General features: G+C 41.5%; 2 protein-coding genes across 4 annotated transcripts in view; one reads left to right on the top strand and one right to left on the bottom strand.

The window, feature by feature from the left end:
• The first annotated feature begins 145 nt into the window (after positions 1 to 145).
• On the top strand, positions 146 to 3,343 carry NDUFB2 (NADH:ubiquinone oxidoreductase subunit B2). Of its 3 annotated transcripts, XR_012044077.1 has the most exons (5): positions 146 to 297; positions 388 to 532; positions 615 to 731; positions 872 to 985; positions 1,569 to 1,656. XR_012044077.1 is itself a non-coding variant. In XM_072872117.1 (4 exons), the coding sequence occupies exons 1-3, from the start codon at positions 227 to 229 to the stop codon at positions 687 to 689; spliced, it is 291 nt and encodes a 96-aa protein (XP_072728218.1). In that variant the 5' UTR covers positions 146 to 226; the 3' UTR covers positions 690 to 731; positions 3,207 to 3,343. The 3 variants fall into 3 exon arrangements, 2 of the variants coding, with proteins under 2 accessions (XP_072728218.1, XP_072728206.1); XM_072872117.1 differs by lacking the exons at positions 872 to 985; positions 1,569 to 1,656 and adding an exon at positions 3,207 to 3,343; XM_072872105.1 differs by lacking the exon at positions 872 to 985.
• Positions 3,344 to 3,982: 639 nt separating this feature from the next.
• BRAF (B-Raf proto-oncogene, serine/threonine kinase) overlaps positions 3,983 to 16,366 on the bottom strand; it is an 86,150-nt gene continuing 73,766 nt past the window's right edge. Inside the window, exon 19 of the mRNA XM_072872061.1 lies at positions 3,983 to 10,404. Coding sequence (XP_072728162.1) covers positions 10,382 to 10,404 — 23 coding nt within the window. The 3' untranslated portion in view covers positions 3,983 to 10,381. The remainder of the gene's footprint in view (positions 10,405 to 16,366) is intronic.

A 16,366-nucleotide genomic window follows, 5' to 3' on the forward strand; every position in this document is an offset into this window, starting at 1 on the left:
CCCGCGGGGCGCGGGCAGCGTGGCGGTGCGGAGGCGTCTCGGTGCCACGCCGCCGCCGGGCGCGGGGCGCTTTGTCTCGCTTTCGCCCACGGCCCCTTCGCCCCTCCGCCCCTCCGCACCCGGAGTTGGTAGGCGCCGGGCGGCGGGGCGGGCCAATCGCCGCGGCTGTTGTTGGGAGGTGGCAGGGGTGACTTTGGGGGCGCGGGGAGGCGGCGGAGCTGCCATCATGCTGGCGTCGCTGGGGCGCTCGGCGGGGCGGCTGCTGCGGGCCGGGAGCGGCGCGACCGGGCTCCGGCAGTGAGTGGGGCGGGCGAGGGGAGCGGGGCGGGCGGGCCGGGTGCCGGCGGGGCCGGGAGTGAGGCGGCGGCGGTGGTGCGTTTGTTGCAGCGCGGGCGGCGGGGTGCACATCCAGCCGCGGTACCGGCAGTTCCCGGAGCTGACGCGGGCGCAGGTGATCCGGAGCGAGCTCCTCAGCGGCTTCATGTGGTTCTGGATCTTCTGGCACTTCTGGCACAGCTCGGACATGGTGCTGGTGAGGCCAGCGCGGCGGCGACGGGCGGGCGGGGACCGGGGGCCGGGGCCTCGGCCGAGCTCTGACCGTGCCTCTCTCCCAGGGCCACTTCCCCTACCCCGACCCTTCGGCCTGGACGGACGAGGAGCTCGGCATCCCTCCGGACGACGCGGAATAGGCGGCTCCAGCCGCGGGTGCCGGCGCTCTCGGCAGCATACCGGTACGCCTCCTGCCGCCCCTCCTCGCACAGGCCCGGCGGCCCCCGGGGCCTGCACCTAGGCTGGGCTTTGCTTTGAACAGCAATAAACCCAGTCACTAGCGCACACACAGCCTGGATTGCGCTTTACCTTTGCTTCAAAGCTCCCGGCTGTGAAACAGCCCCAGGGCACCGTGCCCGGCTCTGCTTACTGGCCGCCTTCTCTTGGTACTGTGAGAGGTACCCTGCTTTCAGCAATCGTTTGTGCACTTCCAAAGGTAAATGTGCCAGATGTGTTGTACAGAATGCAGATACTTGTTTGCACTGTTTATTGCCTTCACACGGTTGGAAATAGATGATCTTAGAGGTCTTTTCCAACCTTAATGATTCTGTGATTCACACACACTTTTTTTGGGTACCTGAACGCTCGAGTCCAGGTCGTCTAGTTTTGGCAATATAAGCCTGCAGTGTAACAGCTTATTTTTTGATGAGTTGTAGCCTAACGGCTACCAGTTCAAAATTATTTTCTTTATGCTGTTCTGTAGACCCAGCATTACCTAAGCTTGAGGACATGCTCTCTCTGTTTCTAGAGAGACCTGTGCAGTTGAAGGTTTGAGGCTTTTGCTTGTTAAGATGCTAAATGCAATCTTAACAAGATGCATTTTGCTATGTTAAATAAAGAATTAATTCTTTAATTATCCTATCTCATAAGCTGCTGTGCCACATTATGGCTCTAAAACTAACAGCTTCAACTACTGCTGAAGGCAGTATGGGTGCTATCAAGGAGGTCCTTCCCCTGCTCTCAGTGGTGAGAAAAGGATGGGTGAAAAGGTTCTTAGGATTCTCTTCTGTTACTTGCAGGTCCCTGGAACCAAAGAGGTCCCTGGAACTAAAGCTTTGGCTCCTTGGTCCTTATTTCAATAAAAGTGAACTGTAAACAACCTCTAAATTGTACTTTGTTTTTGAGTGCTGTAGGCTTTCTGGAGAATTAACATTACAGCTTTAGAGGTGGGGTACTTGAGTCCACATGAGCTTCTGTCATGTTTGCTCAATATATAATGTGCTGTCCCCAAGAAATAAGGCAATACATCCATGTTCAGAGAGTGATTTAAAACTTCCATGAATGCATAGTAGGTAAGAATCCCATCATTCCCATCGTAACCACTAAAAGGGTGGGGGGAAATAAAACTTGTCCACATTAGAACTGCAGAGAAGCTAACTTAAAGCTATTTTACTGAAATCTTGTCACCAAATAACAGTTGGAATAACAATTGCCATAGAAGCAGGGTAAGTTACCCTGAAGAAAACCCAGACCAACTGGTGCCAAGCTTTCCCCAGGTTGAGGGGGAAATCACCCTTGGGTATTACCAAAGTCCAGAATAATCCTTGTGAAGTGAAATTCTCTGCAAAGGTAAAAACGCTGAAGGGCTAAGCACAGCGGTCAAGGAGGCAGCGGTCCAGCATAAGGAAGATGAAGGGAGGTGGGTTGTGCTCCAGGCATCCTTTGGTTGTTGTTTTGGTTTTGTGTGTGTGTGTTTGTGTTTTGTTTTTTTTTTTTCCTCCTTCCAGAGTTACATTCTAAAGCAACAACATCAAAGTAAATTTTTCCCTCCCCTTAACCACCTTAGTTGTACCTCTGGAACTCCATGGAGAAGAGGAGTTGTGAATTACGTGATAAACAATCTCCTTCAGACTTTTCCATGCAGTCAATCTTTATTATAGCAGTATTCTCATATTCACATCAAGTACATAGAACTTTTTGCCTTTTATATAATACAGAGTTCTTTAAATAATTTTACACAGAAATAGTTTTCTTCAATCTGAATTCAGCTATCAAATTTTAATATGTTTTAAGTCTCCATGCTCTCTAACCAAACTGGACAATATTTCCCATTGTACAAATTTACATGAGAAAAACTCCGAAGTACAAATGAAGGGACAACAAAAGTAAAGGGGGAAGGAACAAACAAGAAAAATAAGTTGTATTGGAATTACAAGGGAAACTTGAGAAGGAAAGAAGGGGAGTTGCCATGACCTATGTAACAGGAAACCGAAAATAAACATTTTTTATGAATTAAAAAATAAATACAAGTTTCAAAACAATTACTCCATTGTAGATTTTAAAAAGCAGCTATGGAAATCTACTAACACAATTGGTTTTTTAAGTAACCAGACTGGACCTTCTACTTTGCAGTCATGAGCCCCTTGCGAACCTCTGGTGGTCAAAAAAAAAAAAAAAAAGCTGAAAGGAATGTGTTAGCACAGAGTTTAAATTGGTGGGACATACATTTCATTGCACTAAGGAACAAACAAACAAATCAAATCTGTATATAAATTTCCCTTTCCTCTCCTTACTAGATGCTTTGCCTCTCATAAACAAGCCTCTGTATTATGAGGTAATGCCATTGTCTTGACTATATATAAAAATCAAGTTTAAAGGATATAGATCTGTATGTCTATAAACTTTAAACAAGCCAGTCCTCTCTTACTCCCCCACAGGCTCCAACTACTGAGTGCTACACCTTCCGTCACTTTTTAATGAAACATATGCATTGCGCCTCACGTGGAAACCCCCCAGGAGACCGGTGCGCCTTTCCTAATCTAGGAGAAGCAGCCTGCGCTCAAGTAAGAGAGAGAGACAGTGCAAATAACGCACAACAGATTACAAACACGTATACCTGCTCCTTCAAAACAAGGCAGAGGCACAGAAGGCAGCAGTGGCCAGCCTGCATGTGTGTTCTGACAACAGGAAAAAGGGATCCAATTAGGCAGCTGATGACTAATTACTTTTGCAGTTGCTTAAGACAAATGTCACCTGCCCAGCCCTGCGAGACCATCACTACACCTGAAATGAGGTGGGAAGTTACAACTGGAGGATAAAGGACCAGGAGGAGCATTGTATTGTACTCGCAGTCAGGATGACCGCAGCACAGGTGGGCTGGCTCGTGCATCCCGAATAGTGGCAGACCCTGCTCTAGCAGCACAGGTCAGCACTGGATCCCAAAGGATTTCAAGGGTGGCAAGAAGTAGGGGGCAGGACTTTCCCCAATCCCAACAAATGAGACCAGAAGAAAAGCAACACTAATTTGGGTTGCCAACACATGCAGGTTGCCCACTGTCAGGTTTCTGTCAGTTGAGGAGAAGTGTGGAGAGGGGGGAGTAAGGGGAGGCAGGTAGGACACAAGGCTCATGAAGGAATGATGTGCATTTTTTTTGTTGTTGATTTTTTTTTGGTGTTTTTTTTTTTTTTCCTAAAGGTTCACAGCTTTGAATAAAAAAGCACATTTATTGCACTTACATTTTATTTTAGACAGAGTTAATTTAAATTATGCCCTCGGAACCCCCCACCTTCCCAAAATAACCCAACACCCAAGTTTGGTCCATTTTGCCCCCTAGACCCAAGATCCATGCCCAGATGGTGGGCTTCATTTCTTCTCCTAATGTTCCACTGAACTCTCAAACACACAGCTTTTCTTTTCAACTAGGGTGAATACACAAATGCAACACAGAATGACATTTATCAAAACAAAACCCAACCATTTTCCAAACCCAAACAAAAAAGAAAACATAGTTATTTTTTGTGTTTTACTCGCTCAAAAGTAAATGTCACACAAGGCTTATTCTAAAGTACAGCTGCTGCAAAGGCGACAAACTAGACAAAATGACTGGACAGGCCACTGTTGGCTCTTAAGGAGGCTGGATGTGCTGAACACACTGCTGCTGTGATACTATGAAGCAAATGCCTAGGTAGTTTAGAAGTTTCTAAACACTCCCATCAGCTCCCTTCTCTTAGGGAAATAGTTTCTTTGTGATTTTGTTTAAAAACAGACAAAACATCATCTCACATGTACTTTTAGTGCAGAATTTAGGGTAGGTAAAAGGATTCCAGATAGTTCCTGGAACATTAGTAAAATGTTTTTACACTTTGCTTCCTAAAAGGAACAAAACCAAATTAAAATTGGTCTGATATTTCATATGAACTGTGCATTTAGGCATAACTTTATAATTTACAATTATGCCCAAAGTCTTGCCCCAGAGAAGAAAAGAAAAAGATCTGAAAAAGCACTAATACCAAAACCCCATTATTTTGTCCTTTATGGACAAGTAGGTTAAATATGACACTGGTATGTAGGTACTGCCAGAAGTCTATGTAACCTGTTTGAAATTTGAACAAATCAAATTCAAACATACTGGTTATCTCTCCGCTGACAAGACACCTATCATCTCCCATGGTTACCGTGCAATAACAGTATGCGATCACTGAAGAGCAACTGCAAGAGGCCTGAGGAAGAACTAAGGAAACCTGCTGATATTCCAGAAAACAAAATTAATTGCACTTCTGGGCCAGGGAATTAATTGTATGGTCTGATATATGTGGACTTTGATTACATGAGTACTAGCCATCAATTTCTCCTCATCTAGCTCTCATTTTTCATCTACCACCTCATTCCAAGATGCTATGACAGTAACTTGGGGCCTCTTTGGAGCTTTCTATTACCTTTCCTTAACAAGATCTTTGTGTCTTTGGAGGGGGAGGAGGGCTTGCTTATTTTTAAATTAAATGAACCTCATTTAACTTTCGATAGAGCAGATTTCAAGCAGCAGGTTTACTGTAACTGAATTAGGTATCCTTCAATTCCTAGCTTTGAAATGATCATAGGGATTTTGGGGAATGCTTTCTGCCCTCCTTGCTCCTTTACAGAAGTTTACCAACTCCAAACTACTTATCTACAGTAATAGCTATATACAAAACTACTGCATCAGAAGTAAACCAAAGCCACTGCTCTAGTTTTAAAGCACCTGGTTTACATTCTGTTGTACTTTTTAAGGTTGTGAAGGCACATGATCATTTGGCAAACTGCAAAGACTGTTTTGGGGGATCCCTATGTAAACCATTTAACAGAGGGTCTTGGTAGCTCTCTTTTCTTTAGAAAAAGAGATATGCTAGTTTTCATCTGAATTAGGTCTTGGTGTACTCTATATTCTGCAGTTTTTAAAGTTTCCTCCTTCCACAGTTTCATAGTTATTTACTGCTGTCATGGTGCTGACTTAGTAGCTTCTGTGTTAGCATCCTTGAAACTTAAATGCAAAGGAAAAGTTTTAACAACTTTGCTCTGCTCCGCTCTTCTGATAATTTTATTTACTAGCTAAGAAGTAATGAAGCAATGAAGAAAGATATTTAAAATGCATGCCAAAACAAATATGAAGTGCAAATGCATATTAACAAGGCTGCAGTAAACAGAAAGTTCATTTCATAAACTTCGATGTAAAATGCGTAACAGAAAACCAGAACACCCAGCACCTTCAATGTGATGCCGTAACAGTCCACTCATGCAACTGCTTTTTAACTGAACTTGACTGTACCTAGAAGCTTTGCCTGTCGTATTGTGCTACTGGTGATACTTTTTTCAACAGACAGAAGACATGTTGTCTACAGTACTATGAATAGTTTGTGCTACACATGCTGTACTCACAGTCAAGAAGGGAATGAAATCTATAGGCTGCAGAAGTGTGAAATGTCTACATGCTTCTTCCCTAAATTTAGCCCCTCCAGCTATCAAAACTTCAACTTGTACTTGTTTGTGAGGTTTCTGGGGATCTGGATTCCCCAAATGTTCTGTAAAATGCTGGATGCACTTACATCACCAGGCAAACACAGAAGCAAACCTATTTATGCATGATCTTCAGTGTATTTTTTTCCCCCGATTTGGGCGTTTGTGGAAAGACGTGGTATTTATCAACAGTCAGCATTTCACTCATTTTATGTCATGAAGGCCAAATTCTCCCTCTAATGAGCACATACTAGTCCAAGTGATGTTGAGAGGCCATGATAAGATGGCAGTATTTGGCCTCAAACATTCTGTATCACCATCAGCCGCTAGAGCATTCCAGTACAAGAAAATATGATTTTAGGTAAGCATAAAAAGCAGAAATGGATTCATTTAATGACCTGCATGAGTTTAGCAAAAAAGAAATGACTGGGCTAATTGTATCTGGGGCCATGTAGGACTTAATTCACACAGAAATTACTTTCAAAATAACCAGGCCTCTATACTCATACCATTTGGTTTAAGCTCCACTACAATGTTCCAGTTCCAGCAAATACACTGCAGGAAACAATCACGTACTGACAGGGAAGATGTAACAGATAACAGGCCTCTTCTAACTGTACGGAAAAGGAAAGGCAGAGGGGAAGGTATATGTGTGGTTAATAAAGACATAAATAGCCAGCACTGGATGCTGGCAGTTTTGCAAATTACTAGATACTAGACACTGTAGAGCTAAAAGCAGCATGACTGTCTAGATGTTTGTCCCAACACGCGCACACAAAATATGTACTAACATTTCCATACTGTGGCATGTGGTTGTGGTTGGGACACCGCAGAGAAGCTTAAGAAATCTGGTGTAATGGACATGAACGTATTGGTCATTGCAGTTTACTTCCTTCATCCCGCTGCTATACAGGGCACTCAGTGCTTGTCTACTCTTATCTCCCCATTCACTAAACATCTACGGGGCACCTTTAAGACTGGTTCTGATGGCATGCAAGACATCCAGAAAAACTCCTGAAGGAAAAGATTAAAAAAATTAATAATCCCAGTTATTTACAAACCAAATTTATTCCAAAGTTTTGCATGAGAATTACGTGGGACCTCTTACAGACAAACACACATTACTACAGCTATCTAGAGGGAAACAAACAAATGTGAAAACCAGTAGAAATGCATCCTGAAAGGACTTCTCTAAACAGCAGCCAAACAACTTGCACATTCCTCAGGGAAAAAAAACCCAAAAACCAAAACAGAAAAACAAAACTACAAACAAACAAACCCCAATAAAAAAAACCCCAGAGATCATGTGTTACTTATAAAGTGCTTTGCATGGACAAGGATAGCAGTTTTCCTTGTGCTTTTCCTATGGGCTCAAGAAGCATATTGTAGACTAATGGGTAATGAATCTTCACAAAAATAAGTTCATTTTAAGCAAAGATAGAATGAAATTCCTAACAGTTATATTTTAGCAGACAATCTTCTGCCAGCATGACCTTGCGGAAGGAAACTAGGGCTTTTAACAAGCTCTGTGAAACAAATGACTGTTGAACCACCTGTACATACTTGCTCCGATAACCATTTCTTTTGAGAGAACATTAATTTCCAGTATGCCCGACATGTACAAATTAGGCCACAGCCCATACAGGGGCTGGGGCAATGCATGGGGTGGAAGGAGAATGAGCAGTGACTACTACCCCCTCTGGGAGTCCATATCTGTAAATGCTCTCACCTGCCTGCTGACCCCAGTGGCCCCAGGCTCTTTCCACCTCTTAGGTACTGGCCTCCAATGATCACCAGGGAGCACTCTGATTTCACAGGTCCGCACACCACCACTCACCCATTAGCTTCTCCACACTGGAAAGTGGCTATGGCTAATATTTAAATTCCTGTCAATCTCAACAAGGAAAAAAACCTTACAGCATCTGAAGACCCACAGCAGACAAGAAAAAATTTGTGCTTTCTTTTTTTTTGTTTTTAAAATGCATCCTGTACATAGAATCGATTCTATTCATGTACCAACATGAATTACTTCATTCTTGTAGTGACTATTAAGTCATTTGCTATTGCTGTCTTGCTAATGTTTGTGGAATTAATATGAATACACAGTATTTCAGTTATAATTCCCACTTCAGATTAGTCCAGTCCCTATAACCCCAGTAAATATTTCCTGACAAACATAACAGGCTACCAGCAACACTGCGGAACTCCAGGGTTTTAAAAGCACGTTCCACTACCGATGTGCATTTCTCCCTTTGCCTGGGAGAAACCTTCTGCAGACAGAAATAGTCCAACTCTCCTAGGGAGGGAAGGACAGTGTCCTCACCCAATACACCCATGTTTAGCACGGACACCACATTCACACACATTTAACTCCTTCATTTATTTGTCATGATTTTGTTTAACACCCCTCACCTTCCCCCAGCAAGAACCTCCCTGCTAGAGGGGGTTCGGTTCTCCTGCCTCACCTGGCGTGGTACAGGGCAGATATGAATCAAATTCTGAAAACTTCTGTCTGAGCTTGAATTTCTTTCTAATGTGGTCTGACTTGCCTCTGTACAGATAATTTACATGTAATACCACATACCAGAGAACTCTGCAAACAGATCACATCACAAGGTATTCTACTAGAGGTAAACGATGTGCAGAACTTTATGAGTTGTTTTTTCCCTGACTGGGTAACTTGTCAGAAAGCTACCAACTATTTGAAAACCAGGATTGGAGGACAGGAAAACAAAGCACTCTAATGGAGATACCGCCACCTTCATCCTAGTTTGCAAAGTGTACAAACGGGAAAGACAAACGGAAGGGTAGAGATGACAGGGAAGAAAGCAATGAGAGGAGAAGTAGTCAGCGTGGATCCAGCAAGTACCGTTTTGTTTTGATCTAACAACTTGCCATTAGGACAAGATGCTCCACATTTATACACACACTTATCAGAGGATGTTTAGTTAACAGGATAAAAATCCTTTAAAAAAAGCTCTTGAAAGTACCAAAACATAATTTTCGGAATGTCTAATTCTAGGGGGTTTTGTATTTGTATTCAATTCAACCTGAGAACTTTTTCCCCATTTATGAAAACATTACATATTGGTAAGGTACCTGGCATTAACCTGCACCCTCGTTTAAAATAAAACTTTTAAAGTAGGTACATACATCATTCACAGTCTGTATCAGGAATTCTACAGACTTCAGATGCTGTGGTAGCATCTTTGATAAATACATTGTATCATATGATACAAAAGAAAAAAATAAGAGAGAGGACAATCTCGCTACATTTTGTTTTTTTTTAAACTTCCGTTTGTTGCTGGACCAACAAAAGAAGGATCTACCAAATCCTTCTAAAAGATGTTGTATATGCACACACCAAGAAAATATTGGAAAAAGAAAAAGGTTAAGGTTGGTGGTTGTTGTTTGTTTTTTGAAGAAGTGATAAAGTAAATCTAAAACAAGGTGCAGCAGCATCCCCTTTTCCTTCAGATTAACCTCTTCGCCTTTAGAGTAACATCTTCTCCAGCTCCCATCACCCCACACTTTTAATTTTACTGGAATAAAACCCAATAATATAGACAGATTTACGTGTTTGACATTGTAATACAGTGAAAAGGGGATACTGCATTGTCCATAAATCAGTGAGTACACCAGGAAAAAAAAGATCAGAACGGAGGATGATTCTTTTAAATTAGCACTCATCAGATTTTCAGCCTCTGATGGTACGTTGTTAGAGGGAGAAAGCCAACTGGCAGACCATCCAAAGCAAGTCTCCTAAGTTGCAGCAGCAGTTCCATCCCTCATGCCCGAGCACCACAGTCAAACCACGAGCGCCCTCTCCTCTCCTCTCTCCTGGGAATGATGCCAACGGCACAGGCAGCCACTGCGGGTCTCCGAATGCACGTGGTGGTTTGTGTTGAAGGAGAAACACTGGCAGCAGAGGATTCTGGTTCCCAAAAAGGTACTTTTTCCCATTGTGTTGGACTGGCAGATCCATTCTGCTCCACTTTTAAGCTTATGGATATCTTTTCTAAATTACTTTAGGTTTTGCAGAGCAGAACAGAGTTTTGATGTTAAGAAACTGTAGGAACACAAGACTTAAATAACAGAGTGGGTGCTGCCATGGTGCTGTGGCTACTTGAACGCTGCAAATTCTCCTGCAGAGGGAGGACAAGAGCTTGGTTTAAAAAGGTGATTGCAGTTACTAGGTGGTCAGAGATCTTCTCCAGACTGGTTGAACATTAGGTTCAATATAAAAGATGTTAAAAAATGCAAACTGTTAAAATTAAAGCACAAAAGAATATATAGTGAGAGAACATTGAATACAGACCCAGCATATTTTACCAAAAAAGAATTTCTTGGAAGCAAGCTGTACCCATTCTTCCCAAGACAGAGGTCTGAAAGTTCAAGCAAAGTCTAATTCATCATGCATTTGAAAATAAAACATGTCAGTTAAATTTCATTTTGAACTCCTTATTGCACATATATCCTCCTGAAAAGCAACAATTGCAACAAATGTGTCAGACTGCAAACTAATTTCTATTCTGGTGTAAAACTGATTTAATAACAAAGAACTATTTGACATACCCGTTAACCTTTAAAGACTATATAAAGTGCCTGAATATTAAACCAGTATTAAAGAATGCTAGGATCTGGTTTAGAGAGCAACATAGCAACCTACTGTGAGGAAAATAAGAATGGTGAGATTGTGTACTCACTCCCAGACCAGAAATTAGGCCTCGCTACTAGGGAGGCACAACAAATAAAGCAACCCTGTGCTTCCTTCAGAACTGCTGAATAAACAATAATTCTATGCAGTGCTTTCACATGCAATGATCTCCTGAAACTCTACATACTTTATTTAGTGTCAGTATGCCGTGAGATTGACTGGTATGGTAGTCCCATTTCAGAGATGATGAAACTATGGCACAGAGTAAAATTGCTGCCCAAAGTCTTAAGAAGTTTGCCAGAGCCTTGAATAGAAGCTAAAGTTGATACTCATCCTCTTCATCTTATACTTTAGCCAAAAAAATTCCCTGCCACCCACAAATAAATTGTATTCTATAGGATTTTTAGGGAGGGGTGTCCAACTACGCTTAACCAAAAGGACTCGGGAACGAGAGAAAAAGAAATGTACATAACTTCCCTGTGTTGGGTTTCACATGAATTTTGGGTTAGTTTATGCCCCTTTCTTCACAGCACTCCTCAGAGCTCTCCTTATAATGAAGGAGTGATAAGCAGGCATGAGACCCTTTGTCCGTTCAACAGGAGCGTGTTGAATGCCATTACATCCAAACACCTGCTCCCTATCTTGGTGTCCTTCCATCCTTTCAAGTGCAAGTTTTGTTGCTTTGTTTTTTCTTAAGATTCTTATTCTGAATATTAGAAACAAACCAGAAATATCCCTGCAAACAGAATTTTAGGCTGATAGCATTAAGTCCCTGGAATGTCTTGCTCTATAAAAAAGAGAACCAAGAAGAGTGATCAGCAGTCTGCATGGGGAGGGGGAAGAAAAGGCATCTACAGGGCCTGGTAGGCACAGCTGATCCAGCTGATCTAAAGGAACATGAAGAAAGCAGAGAGAGGGGAGAGGGCTCTGTGCGCCATAGGAAATAAGAAGGGAGTACATCCAAGGTCTAAAGTAAGGGTGGCTGGCACAGGGGGCTGTGAGAGACGTCAAGCTCTATGTGTCTTGATAGACAGTGGTGGTAGGTTTAAGTTATAACAACAAAAGAATTAAAACTTTACGATGGATCTAATTGCCTATTTTACTACTTCCACCAACAGATAAAAAACCCCTTGCCCTAAAATACTCTAAATATTTGATAATTTTTCTTGCTTATCCCTGGCATATTTCACCCATCTCCTAATGCTCTTTACAGTATCTTCTAGAAACACCTCAATTTTTGTACTTTTTTTTCTTTAAAGAGAAGGACAAAAAAAGTCATCAAGTATTGCCTGCGAGGCTGATTTTTAAGAATGACATTCATGCTTAGCTACACTTTCAAAACATGCTCTACTTAATTTATTTTTCAGTCTGCTTTCCTAAACTGCTGATTAAAGATCAATTTATAAACAAGAGATTGCTCCCTCATTACTCATCTTGTCCTTCTGCCCATTTCTGGTAATAATTCAGCTTTTAATAGTCATACAGGGATTTCAGAAGATTAAAGATAAACCATTAATTAGGAAAGGGCAATGGAAAAACAGGATCAGAAGTCAAGAAGCATTTCAGATAGAATGGTAGCTATAAAAAGGTGATTTTCAGACTTTTCTTCCATTTAAATAAAACCTTAGCAAAGACTTTTTTTTTTACAAGCTAATGCTAAATCTCCCCTTTCAAAATTCAGGTGCTAATCTGATCTCAAATCAATAGGAGACCAAAAGAGGTTAACATGTTCATCTAATAATGGGATTATGTCGATTGAACATGTATAAAATGCAGTTACTAGTAACAGCTTTCCCTAGATGAGGAATGTAGATGGCTATACCTATCCACATACAGGAATCCTTCATCCTGCTAGGTGTCGTCAGGACTTTCTGAGGAGTAGCTAAAATGCTTTATGTCACCCTTTCTATTCTGAAGATGTAAAATATTTGTAGCTGGTTCTTTTATCTTCTGAAAGAAACCCCATCTGTCGGAGAGGGAGAGAGAACACAGGCAACCTCTTCCTGAGAGTTAGATGCATACAGATAAATGAAGTAACCTGAACTGTGAATTCACCATTTTCTAGCAGGACAGGAAGGTCTTGCCTGAGAGCAATGAACGGACAAAATGAAGACAGCTTTAGGAATTTGCCCTGATATGCCCTGTCCTGCAGGAACAGGATCATCCTGATTCTGCCCTGCTAAGTCTTTGGACACCATTCTGTAACAGCCAATGCTAATCTAAACTGGGACTTAACTGCAGTCCCACTCTGCCTCCTGACCTGAGCTGTAGAGCAATGACCTGCCCGTTGGGTCACACTGGCCCTGAGGCAAGATGGCTCAGAGAGCTCACCTAGCAAATGCGAGCTCAGGCTGGTGGGCAAGGAGAGTTTTCTAAGCAGTTTTTGAAGCGCTGCTCTGTTGGTGTCGGGGGGGAACCCGCTCAACTGCGTGGAATGGACTTGTGGAATCGGAGAGTATCTGCCAGTGCAAGGGTAAGGAGCTGGGCCATGGCTGCTCCAAATCAGATTAGCTTACCACAAAGCTATGAAACCACATACTTAGCCATTTGGGATGTGAAAAACCCAGACATCTTTATTCCTTGTGAGCCAGACGTGCTGGTGTGCTTTTTATCAAGCAGATCTTCAGATACTTGCTTTGACTGGTGACAAATAAGTTCCTTTCTAAAGGATGGATAGCATTTGAAAATCTACACTTCTTACAGAGCCCTTTCAAGCTAGTTGCTACAGTCTTTTCATACTCATCACATGCAAAGCAAGTGGAAACTATTTTAAATGCACACTTTCAAAAATCTGTACTAAAAAAGATGAAGAAGTTCTTTCATGTTGTGTCCAAACAATATATAATAAGGGCATGTTCTGAGCAAAGCTGCTGCCCCTTATTCCTGGAAGGATTCAGGATGCAGTTACCAATCTCTACTCTCACAAATTTATAAGTAATCTGGATTCCTGAGGTCACTAAGGTATACGTGAGACATCTTAGATGTACTCCTTATCCTGGGGTAGATGCCATGTTTCTCAGAAGAATCCTAAGGAAAAGAATGGTTCCATTCCAGGCCCATGCCAGCCTTGTCTACTGAAGTAGAGAGTAACTGACTTAAAGGGAAACAGCAAATTCCATTCATAGACACAGAAAAAAAGTGACAAAGAGGCCGTTTTCTGTTGGATCTTACGCTGTTCTTCTAGTATGGATATCATCCACCGGCTAAACAAAAATTTGGAACATACCCTGATGTGGATAATTAGTATCCTCAGAAGAATATACAGCAGCATTTATGAGGATCTGGTCCTTCTACAAGGTACCAAGACAGATTTTGTTTTTATACTGAGATGCAGAGAAGAAAGAAAAAAAGAATCTTGCATATAAACTACCCCTCCAGAAAAGCCTGGGATCCTACAGACCTGTTTTCAGGACTGACAGGTATCTGTTTCTAAACAATATAGCTGAGTTGCATCATTGAGAACACTGACCCAAATCCACAGGTGTATTTAGGCATCTTCATCCTACATATGCTCCCAAATCTCATTGAAGCAGCAATGACAAACTACAGAAGTTAAAGCCCTAAATGCCTTTCTGTCAGTTAAAGCTAGTGATCCACAAAAACCAGCCTCCTTTTAGGCTTCATAAAATGTTTAGTGAGAAACTAAGATCATGGTATGGCCATGGATCCCAAACCACACTCAACGTGTAAGAACAGGTGACACAGGAAGAATTCTAATGCACTGACCATACAGCAGGAAATGGGGCCAAATGTGTCTCAGGATGGCAGTATTTCCCCCCGCTCCCATAACTGTAGTTCCTATAGCACAGAAGAACAATCTTAACAACAAAGAGGGTAACACTACTGCAAGGAATAACTTGTTTTATAACAGCTTGTTATTAACTTGTTGAATAACAGCTGAATTTTCTTGCCTAACAAAATGAGAAAAGTTAGTTCCCAAACTGTTCCAACAGCAGAAGCCAAAAAGACCATTAGAATCCAGCCAGAAAATGTAGAAATTGCCTACATATCTTCAAGCTCTCTAACTCTGCCTCCTGTTTTAAAAGGCTCAGTTGCTGGACAGCAGAAAAGAAAACCTTTTTTGAATTCCCGATCTATTTCAAAAACCTATTGCTAGCAACATGCAAACTTCTCTGTAAGTATGCAAATCAGAAGCCATTAAGAACACTCCTGGCCCTTGAAGTCCTACCAAGAGCAGCAATAGCTCATTTCCGATGCAGAAGAATCTGTGAAAATTAATAGCTTAGCAGTTTAAAACAAACAGAACCACATAACTAATTTCAAAATACGCAAGAACACAGTCAATAACATTATTGTTTTCATATCTGACATCAAAGACTGATATAACCTGAACCACTACTCTGATTCACCTGTTCCAGAGGAATGCTCCAGAGAAAAACACAATCTTTGAAGTAAGCTGACAGGATCTTGGTAAGGTGTCTAGCTTTCTTATTTAGATATCTAGCTTCACTGATTCACTTCTAGTCAAACTAGCAGCTTTTATATGGAAGTGAAAAAACCAATTCGTCACTGAACAGAAGCATGTTCAGTGGTATTCTTAACGATATTAAAGTAATTAAAACATTTCATCTTAACAGAATTCATGGTATAATACTGATTTCCATGAAAACAACTGCTCTTTCAAATCCTATTTTCCTATTACGGGTGTTAGCAGCCTTTTTCTCTTAAAGTATTTGGTTATGCTCGAGATTTAAATTTTTTTTTTAGTTTTGAAATCCATGCTAATTGAAGGATACAGGCACCATTACCAGTAATATTCTTGCAGTTCAGCAAAAGCAGATTCAGAATTTCTTCTATGTTGCATTGTAATAGAACATTTTGAGATGGTCTAAACTATAGCTGGTCAGAGTATTTAGGCAAAAATAAAAAGTAAAAAAAACCCCACACCACCACTCCTCTGCAGGAAGATATGTTCTCTAAACAGCACTATTTTAAACTTCAATTTTCAAAATAAGAGTCACACGTCACTAAGTTCTTTGTTTGGATTCTGTGTTGTATCTGCTTGCTTCTGCTGACCACAAGAAGTTTTGACTGTGCTCAGCCTTGAAGCTAAGTTTATTTTTCCAATTGTTTCCCAAATATGAGTAGCATTACTAACTGAGGAATCGAAAGCCTATTGCTCAAATATAATGACCTCAAATGAAGTAAAAAAAACACCACTATAGCTTGAGTAGATTAAAATCAAATACACTCCTGAGTAACTAATTCCCATCAATAAACTAGGCAAAAATCACACAGGCAAGCAAAAATGACATCCAATGACCTTAACAGGATTTTTGCTTGTTTTGAAGTGACTTTTCCCATTTCTCTTATGTGATCTTATAATTCTTCTTGTGCCAGCTGTTCCTAGGGCATTCCTTACCAACACAGACTTTGTGCTCGGGACATTCAATGCCCAGTGTTCGGAAGTGAGTCTTCATTCCCTCAGT

This window comes from Ciconia boyciana, chromosome 1 (assembly GCF_034638445.1).
Source record: "Ciconia boyciana chromosome 1, ASM3463844v1, whole genome shotgun sequence".
Classification (NCBI taxonomy): domain Eukaryota; kingdom Metazoa; phylum Chordata; class Aves; order Ciconiiformes; family Ciconiidae; genus Ciconia; species Ciconia boyciana.

Excerpts from the sequence above, each read along its gene's own strand:
- NDUFB2 (XM_072872117.1), top strand. The coding sequence starts at position 227 with ATGCTGGCGTCGCTGGGGCGCTCGGCGGGGCGGCTGCTGCGGGCCGGG. Across the intron at positions 298-387 it reads GGCGCGACCGGGCTCCGGCA|CGCGGGCGGCGGGGTGCACA; the intron begins GTGAGTGGGGCG and ends CGTTTGTTGCAG. Across the intron at positions 533-614 it reads ACAGCTCGGACATGGTGCTG|GGCCACTTCCCCTACCCCGA; the intron begins GTGAGGCCAGCG and ends CCTCTCTCCCAG.